This window comes from Tamandua tetradactyla, chromosome 7 (assembly GCF_023851605.1).
Source record: "Tamandua tetradactyla isolate mTamTet1 chromosome 7, mTamTet1.pri, whole genome shotgun sequence".
In the NCBI taxonomy this organism is placed as follows: Eukaryota; Metazoa; Chordata; class Mammalia; order Pilosa; family Myrmecophagidae; genus Tamandua; species Tamandua tetradactyla.
In genome coordinates, this window is record NC_135333.1 from 70,153,320 (window position 1) to 70,163,189 (window position 9,870).

The 9,870-nt window shown below is 37.3% G+C and overlaps 1 protein-coding gene across 1 annotated transcript; it reads right to left on the reverse strand.

The window, feature by feature from the left end:
- Positions 1-1,382: 1,382 nt before the first annotated feature.
- CLEC4D (C-type lectin domain family 4 member D) lies at positions 1,383-8,023 on the reverse strand. Its single transcript, XM_077167904.1, is given in 6 exon segments — positions 1,383-1,796; positions 2,713-2,828; positions 3,866-4,017; positions 4,804-4,911; positions 6,438-6,530; positions 8,002-8,023. Coding segments are annotated over 6 exon segments (639 nt in total). The 3' UTR covers positions 1,383-1,648.
- Positions 8,024-9,870: the final 1,847 nt, after the last annotated feature.

Sequence of the window (9,870 nt, forward strand, 5' to 3'; positions counted from 1 at the left end):
AATCCCCTAGGGTGTCTCTTAGTGTTACCATGCCCTGTGATTAAAGTCAATGGAAAACTGCAACAACCCAATCCAGGCAGACTACCAATGGCCCAGAAACTTCGGGAACAAAGATCTAGTTCACCCCACCTGGCAAAGAACCACAGCCAGCTGAAGTGCTTGCTGAGGATAAAGGGAACATGGAATGGGTAGTAGAAGATAGTGATAAATATGAGCTATGACCACATGACCATTACAGAAATGAGGAATGATTATGCCCAATTGTCTGGTCAGGAAAGCACTGGCCTGATCATTGCTGCAAGGATATATTGTGATGAGTTGAGTAAGTCGTTAGTCAGCTGATTGCATCTGTGGCTGATTACATACGAGATCAACTAAGATGTGCCCCCCACAGTGAGATAAATCCAATCAGTTAAAGGAAAAAGAAAGTCTCTTTCACTGTTTCTTCAGCCAGCAAGCCTCATCCAGACTCTTCATTGGAGCTGATAGCCACACAGCCTGCCCTACAGATTTTGGACTCTTCCATTCTGACAGTTGCATGAGACACCTTTATAAATTTCTTATTTACAGATATCTCCTGTTCGTGCTGTTTCTCTAGAGAACCATGACTAACACAGACCATCATATTCTGTTGAATTTAGAGGTTATTGTTACACAGTTAATAATACAAAAAAGCAATACATCACAAAAGCATCATTTCAGGTTGCTAAAACATGATTCCCTTGCTGGTTAGAAGTAGCACTATATAGCTCTAAGGAAACATGTTATTTACACACATGGATTCAAAATATGTTTATTTCTGATTCAAATTAAAATAAAAACACTAATACAATGAGCTTCAAATTATTAAACAATTTATCCATCTTTCGGACAAGTAAAGAGGTCTAATCACCCCTGTGGGCTTTATTACAATACCAAAGGGAAGACATTTCAACTATTCTGAATGGTACATCTGGGCCATAGTCCAGGTTCTGTCATAAATTAGCAAAATTTACCCAAAAATTAATTCAGCTCAAGACTCCCTGCTTCTAGAAGATATTTAGGGTTGAGAAAGTGTTTTCAAAAGGTATATGGACTTCTTCCTATCTATGTAATACCCATAATTCAGAGCTATTCTATACCATTATTGTGGCAAAATTTAGGTCATGGAATGTTGAACTAAATGGTTGACGTTGTTTAAAAGTCAGAAAATAAAGCATCAGACAATAAAAATTGTGTTTAAGAACTTTAAGTGCTTGTGATGCTTTGAATATAAAAAAATGTAAAAACAGTGCTCCACTACCAGTCCGAATATCTTGACTTTCAATTTTAAGAGCTAGGAGTCTGAGCCATGGAAAAATGACAAAAAGAGTACACCATTATTCAAACCATTTTGTTATATTTGTAATCACTGCATACCAGTTGAGAAATAAATACCCTGAAATCCTATCAAGAAAGCAAAAATAATGAAAAACTGATTCTCACAGAAAAGATGATTCCACCATAACACCCCACAAAATCACAATTGTCTAGACTGAATCAGAGATAAATAAAGCCAGCATGATTGAAAAATGCTTTAAAACCCAGTGTGCATGCTCTCCTCCAATGGTCCCCTCATCCAGTTAGCTCCTCTTTTTTGTTCCCATCACAAGGACAGTTTAGGAGGTTTCTAGTCGACTACTGTTCCAGGTAACCTACAAATCCTACTTGTCTTAAGGTTACAAGGAAAATCATTCCACGTCCATTTATCTTGTTTGGTAACAAAGACAACACAGTTTTCTTGCTGATAATTATTGGGTTCACCCTCATGCCAAAATCTGAAAGGAAAAAAAAATGATTTAAACCATAAGTCAGAGACAATGCAGGGAAAATGCCCCTAGTGAACAATTCAGAGGCGCAGTGCCCAATTCAATAGTCACAAGCCACCTGCAGCTATTGAGAACTTGAAATGTGACTTCTCTATATTGAGATGTGCTTTACGGGTAAAATTCACACCCTGTTTGGAAGATTCAAATGATAAAAGGATGCAAAATGTCTCAGTAATATTTTTATATTGATCACATGCTGAAATGATAATATTTGGATGCGTTAGGTTTCACTTTACTTTCTTGACGTGATTATTGGAAAATTAAAAATTATACATGTGACTTGCATTATATTTTATTTAGACAGCACTAGTTTGGAGGAAGGAAATGATGAGGTTATATCATTGTTTCAAAAACATCTTTTCAGGGGATGTGAGTGTAGTTCAGCAGTAGAATTCTCAGCCTGCCATGTGGGAAACCCAGGTTTGATTCCAGGCCCATGCACTTCCCCCAAAAAAACAAACAAATAAGCAAACAAACAAACCAAAAACAAACACAAAAAAATTTAACAAATGGTGCTGCAAATAATGGGACATTCACATGGAAAAATAATGAAATGTGACCCCTCTATACAGCATACAAATAAAAACAACATTTTTTTCTCTTATACTGCTATTTTCCGCAAATGTGAAGTCTAAGATAATTTTTCACACTACTCCCATGCTATCTGTTCTATCATTTAAGTTGTATTGAATATTGGATATTCCACCTAAGTCACAGGATCAGTACCTGACATACAGCATGTAGAATTTACTCAACATATTGTTCTATGCCAAGTAAACATTTTTACATGGATATGGTCCATCCCAAAAGGAATCCTATCTCACCTTTGCCTATAAAGCCCCCTAGTCCCAGTCAATATACTCACACCATCTGTGGGTTAAAAGACATCTGGTCCACCCAGTGCCACTGGCCTTTAGTGTTCTGATCTGTAAGTCCCAGGAAATAGGAAAATCATCTATCCAAAAGTTGAAAAATAAAATTCTACATAAAAAATAAACATACTTCCACTTATCAGAGGATTGTTAAGTTGGAAAAAGAGAAACGAGGTCAAAGAGACTACTTAGTGAAACACAAAAGTTTTGGCATCAGATAGATCTGTTTTCAAATCCTGCCTCTGGCATTTTCTGTATAGTTTGTGCAAGGTTAACAAGCTCTAATCTCACCCAATCCTGATTTTCTCCTCTCCGAAAGGGCACCTGCACTACTTCACTAAATCACCATTAGGATTAAGTGAGATCATGCTTGTAAATCTCTTAGCACAGTGCTTACTATGACTGTGTTTTCTAAAAGCTTTTGTTTTTAAAATCACCTACTTTGTTTTTCATTAGATTTCATTTTATTCCAAAGCTCAGTAAACCTCTACACTGCAAAGCCAAGGAGATGGAATCCTCCAGGAAACCCTGCTGACCAAGAATAGAATAGAACTGGACTCCTGCTACACATGCAAACACATGTTACATGAGGAAATCAATTCGGTTTTGAATAATTGAATTTACCTTAAGACTTCATTATTAGAATCACACATCTGAACTATTTCCCTATGCTTTATCCTGAGAACATATTCCAGTCCTGATTAACCATTCCTTTATTCACTTATTCACCAAGCATTAATCCAGACCCAGGCTGTGTGTCTGGCTGGAGATGCAAAGAAGGCATGTCCTCAGCCCTCAATAGAAGACAGGAGTCAGTAGAGGAGAAGAGGAGTCAACAGGCAATTACTTTCCACTGGAGGGAGAATTATTCCCGTGTCTGCCAAGGTTCCTCAAACTTAGAATAGGAAGGGAGGAGTAGGGAGATAGTTGGGGAAGTTTTTGGAGGAAATAACACCTGAATTAAATCTGGAAAGACCAGATGTAGTTGACCACCTGACAAAAACTGAGAGAAAGAAAAGTCTTCCCAGGCAGATGGAAGAGATTAAGCAAAGGCATGGAAGCACAACAGAGCATAGCAAACGCCTCTTTCTCTGCAAAGAATGTCAAAATAGCAGTGAAACAGTGATGTGAAACCCCCAACAATACCAGCTCAGCCTCTGTGCAGATGGTCGCCAGGTGAGCCCCCATCCTGATACAGTCCTCTTCACTCTCGGCCCAGGTCTTGTTGTCATGAAGAGGAAAATAGCAGTGAGACTGGTACACTTTCCAGTCAGCAGGACAGCAAGTTAAGGTGCTCCCTCAGATGAAAAGTGAAGTGGAAAATAGTTACAGGGTACATTTCATCTGTGAGAGATTACATAAGTATTCTACTACTTAACATCCAATTCTCCCAATTATTGTGGGAATAATACCAGGATTACCAAAAGCTTTCTCTGTCTCTCTCTTTCTCTCTCTCATGCACACACACACACACACACACACACACACAAACATATCCTGAAAATTACATTTCTAGACATCTTCTGAAAACCAAAATATCTGAATCATAGAACAGCTGAGAGAAAATTATAAAGTACTCTCTGTAATTGTGTGTAGAATGCATTATCACTATTAAATGCTCCTGTATTTAGTTTCATATTTGAAATGTTTCCAAAGAGAGTTTATCTGAAAGAGGCAAAAAAAAAAAAAAACCCAGCAAGCATTTCTCCATTCTCCCTAAATGGGTCTATACAAATACCAGAATATGAAAATAAAGACACTTCAGCACAACTATATATTCTAGGAGACAACTGTCCTTATGATGTGTCTGAATTGAGGGAAAATGGAATTAAATTAATGTTATGTTTCAGAAACCTAAAGTAGCCCATAAGTAAGTTAAATTACACTCTCTTATTAATCAACTGAATAAAGTCATGAGAAACAATTCTATTTCAACTTGCTGATATTTACCCTCATGCCAGAACTTCATCTTGTGTTATTTTAATCTCTCTTCATTTACTACTGATGTTCTTTAAATCAGATTATGAATTCGAATGGAAAAGAAAATAAGAAAGCAATTCTCTTTCACCCTCTGCTCTTTGTACCGCTCAGTTCTGATTTCTCTCTGGTACATATCACCTTCGTGTGGTACACTGGTAACTTGAACCCTACTTCTGTGCCTACATTACAGCATAGAAAGTTGTGATGGGTTACTGTCAAGAAGAAAAAAAACTTAGTTCCTTTGCCTTCAATGATCACTTCATTAGAGAAACAGGGGGTGACCTCTCTAAGCTTTCTCTTATCCTGATTCTGAAAGCTCCCACATTCTCTTTTCTTCCTGTCCATTTCCTTTATTCCAGCTCCAGATCAATTGGTTGAAAGTAATTGGTTGTAAATCAATATTTTAGTTATCACATGCTTTATGGGGATGGTTTTGCAGACATTTATGTGCAGTTCTTCTATCAGAATTTGTGTGATTGGAGATTTTTGTTGAACACTGGGATAGCTTTGCAAAGTTTTATGAAACTTTTGCACTTATTTATTTTTAAACATTTTCACTGTAAAACTTAACCAAATGTAGAAAAGTGAAAAAACATAAGCTGAAGAAATAAAACATTGCCAACAACCCAAGCATATCCCAAACACATCCCACTCCTTAAAGGTAACCATGGTGTGGCTTTTAATGTAATCACTTCTTTGCTTTACTTCATAATTTTATGACCTACCAACGTATCCCTAAACCATATAGATCAAATTTACCTGCTTTTGAACTTTATATAACTGGAATTGTACAGGTTGTATTCTTTTGGGTCTAACTTCGTGTTTGTTGTGTCTATAACATTGCGTTTCTGAACTATATCCATGCCTTTGCATGTAGTTGTAGTTTGTCCATTTTCAAATTACAGCAAACAATGATTTATCATCTTAATACACTAAAATGTATTTATCCATTCTGCTTCTGATTTTCATTATTTCCAGTGTTGCGCTATTGTGAGCGGTGCTGCTGTGAGCATTTTTGTACATGCATCCTAGCACAGCATCCATACATAAGCATTTCTGTAGGGTATAGACCCAGCAGTGGAATTGCTGGAAATAGAATATACATATTGCCAGCCCTAAGAGTGACAAACTTTTCCAGGGTGGTCTTACCACTTCACACTCCACCAGTAGCAATGCAGAAGTCCAATTGCGCCACAGCATCAGCAACGTTCGCTAGCATCAGACTCTAATTGATGCCATCCTGGCTTTAGTAATGGTATTTTATTGAGAGTTGAATTTGCATTTCTCTGATAATGAATGAGGTTAACATTTTTGTATACATTTATTAGCCATTTCATTTTCTCTTTTGTATAGTGCCTAGGCAAGACTTTGCTCATTTTCCATTGTATTGTCTATATTTTTCTGATCAATTTGAAAGAATTTTTATATATTCTGCATACTAATCCTTTACTAATTATATGTGTTACAAACATCTTCTTCTATGGCTTTCTGTTTTCACTCTCTTAGTGGTATCTTCATTCCCTGGCACAAAGTAGCACTATCAAAAAATAGTAGGTCAAATATCTAGCTCTGAATTTTAAATCCAAGATCCAGAAGGGGTTAAGGATGCTTTAAAGCATTCAGGATGTTGGGGGAAATCAAGATCGCAAAAGGCTTAGAGTCTTTATGAAATTTGTTTGGGAAAATAATTCAAGGAGAGTAACTTTGCCAGCCCTTAGTTACTTTGCCAGTAACTTACCCACACAATTTGCAATAAAACAGACACTGAGAAGTAAGATGAAAACAAGGGCAATACTCCACAGGATCAGTTGGAAATGCTGATCTCCTTCTGCTAGGGCAGAAATTTTAATGGTTATCCCCATCTTAGTCACCAGAGATAGAGAAGCTAATGCTACCATGGTGCAAGCAAAATATGAGAGCATCCAAAATATTTTAGATCTAGAGGACAGCTAGAGATTTTCTGTGAACAAATCAATTTTAGAGTCTACAGATAAGCAATAAATAAGAAGGAAAAATGAAAACAATTATTTTGTAATTTTGAAGTAGAAAGGCTTTTATAAGCAAGACACAAAACACAAAAGCCATAAAAAATTGACAATTTCACTACAAAAGGCTAAAATATCTATATAACAAACTGTTAAAAGACAAGGAACATATGGAAGAAAAAGTTTTTACCACACCACAGTGGTAATATCAGAATATATGAAGATTTTCAAAACTCAACCAGAAATATAAGCAAAAATTTAAGCCAGAGATTCACTGAACAAAAATGTACTGGCTATTAAATAAATAAAAGTGTGTTCAATCAGAAGAAATGTAAACTAAATGCTGTGTTATGAATTTTCACGTATCAGATTTTTAAAAATAAATTGAAACTATGCAGTGTTGGCAAGACCCAAGTGAAATGGAAAAATACATGTTCCTGCTGGGACTGTAAACTACAGAACCTTTTCAGAAGGACCAATTTAGTAGCATTTATCAATTTTTAAATGTACTACATTTGCCAAAAAATTTTCATTTTTCTTATCCTAGAGAAATAATGGAACTTATTTACATAAAAGGATAGTCGTTGCAATACTTCTAGAAAATAGAAAAAAATACGGAAATCTAATTCTTACATGCATATAATCAACTGTCAAAATTGTAAATTATGTGAATCCATATGATAAAATTCTCATGTAGATAAATGATATGATAAAATAGTCATGTAGATCAGCATGTAATGACATTTAAAAATCTTCAAGATATATTGTCACATAAAAAGGTGTTTTTCAGGACCACTGTACAGTGTGGTCCTACTGAAGTTTGCCATGGCAGGGTGGTGAAAAGAGAAGAAACTTTAATTTTTAAATTATGTACTTCTACATTAGTTCTATATATTTCACAAAAACTTTGTTTAATTTTTTTCTCAATAAAAATCCATTCATATAGCTTAAGTAAAACATCAAATGAGACAAAGAGCCTTTGATATACGATAAGTCTAATGAATGTTTCTTATATCTTCCTTGTTTCTTCCCTTTAAAAGGATCTTCCCAAATTACTCTCTGTTTCCATCATTTTATCTTTTATATTCTTTTTCTCCTCTCTTGGTCTAATCTAAATTTTGTATAGAATTTTCTATTATTCATTTCATTTGGATCTGTCTTTTGCCTTCTTCCTAACCAATGTCATGCTCATTTCCTTCTACCTCTGCTTCCCCATGATCATCCTCAATCTTTAAATTACTATCAGTTCATATTTTAAATAGTCATGAATCTACCTGCCATTTTAAAATTGAAAGGAGAAAATGTACTCATGTTTACTTTGAGTTTTTTCTACCTCCATTGTGTATTAACTCCTTTATTGTCCAATAATTGTGAGGTCCTGAAACTTTTTATTTCTTTCCAGGGTATATCTGGTGGATAGAGGAATATATTCAGAAGTACTTGTGATTAAGAACTAATTTTGCCTATTCTGGTGAGATCAGAAATTTCCAATATAAACGTGTTAACTCAAGAAGAAGTGTGTTTCAAAGACTGGAGTTTCCTCTGATTCACCCTGGGAAATGGGGCAAAGAAAAAAGGAAATTGAGCAAGTAACAGCCAAAAAAAGCAGTGTAGTAGAGACCTCTATAAATAGGTTGAGATCACTTGATCAGTGTATGATGTGAAATTTCTCAATTTGTTTTTATTCATTCAAATAACAATTTAGCAAGGTACTGCATGCCCTAAAGGAAATAATTATTATGCCTAATGGAAGTTTAATAAACATTCCCTCATCTTTCTATTTTCCTTGATATTAGATTTTCAAAGGCAGCTATATTCTTGAGGAATGCTCTACCCTAGAAATTTCTCTAAGCTGAATAAGAATCTGTGTCCATGGTATACTTAAGAGAGAAAAAGACAATGTGCGAACAATGAGCGAAAGCTCAGTAATTACTGATGATTAAATCTGAAGGTCTTCCTAGATGAAGGGAAAACAGGCTTGTTAAAGCAAAGGAAAAGAAAATGTAATAAAAAAAAACACTACTAAAAGTTAAAATGGTCAACTTGAAGGGACTCCAAGGCCAAGATTAAATAATTTGAGTATCAAAATAATTTATCAGGGGCTACCTGGAAGATGGCGGCTTAGTAAGACGCGCGGATCTTAGTTTCTTCCCCAGGACAGCTACTAGGGGAGTAGAAATGATACAGAAAGTGCCCAAAGCCACAACAGAGATAAAAAAGACAGCGTACCCCATCCTGGAACGGCTGGCTGGCTGAGAGAAGCAGCTCGGGTGAGATTGCCGAGGCGCGCAGGCCTCACCGGGCGGGGCGGCAAGCGGCCGGAGTTACTCCCTTCCCCCTTCCCGGGCTGACTGGGAGAATTGGAGAGGCGGTCCCCTGAAACCAAGGCGGCTGGCGCCCACACCACGCGCAGCCCCCCAGACCAACTGAGAGAATTGGATCGGAAAGCCCCAGGCCGCGGAGAATGGTGACGGGTGGGGGAGGCCCCTGCCAAACCCGTGACTTCCGGGGAACGTGCACTCTCTCGGGTGGGCCGCTGCCGCTGGCGCCCTCCCGCCACGCTTGTCACCCAGGGCCGACTAGGAAATTCGGACGGGCTCTTTCCCGGGCTGCGGCGGCCAGCAAACCTCCCTGCGTTCGGACCCCCGGCCGGCTCAAGACGCTTCGGCTAGCGAACCCCTCAGACGGCGAGAGTTTTCCAAAGTTTAAGGTCCCACAGCACCTTTTACTGGTGGGACCCGCAGACAAACGTGTGCCACGAGCGCCACCTACTGGACAGGATAAGAAAAACAGAACCCAGAGATTTCACAGAAAAATCTTCCAAACTTTTGGATCCAATACCCAGGGAAATCTGTCTAAATGCGTAGACGCCAACAGAAGATAACGGATCATGCTCAAATAATTGAGAATATGGCTCAGTCAAAGGAACAAACCAATAGTTCAAATGAGATACAGGAGCTGAGACAACTAATGCTGAATATACGAACAGAAATGGAAAACCTCTTCAAAAATGAAATCGATAAATTGAGGGAGGACATGAAGAAGACATGGGCTGAACATAAAGAAGAAATAGAAAAACTGAAAAAACAAATCCAGAACTTATGGAAGTGAAGGACAAAGTAGAAAAGATAGAAAAAACAATGGATACCTACAATGATAGATTCAAAGAGACAGAAGATAGAATTA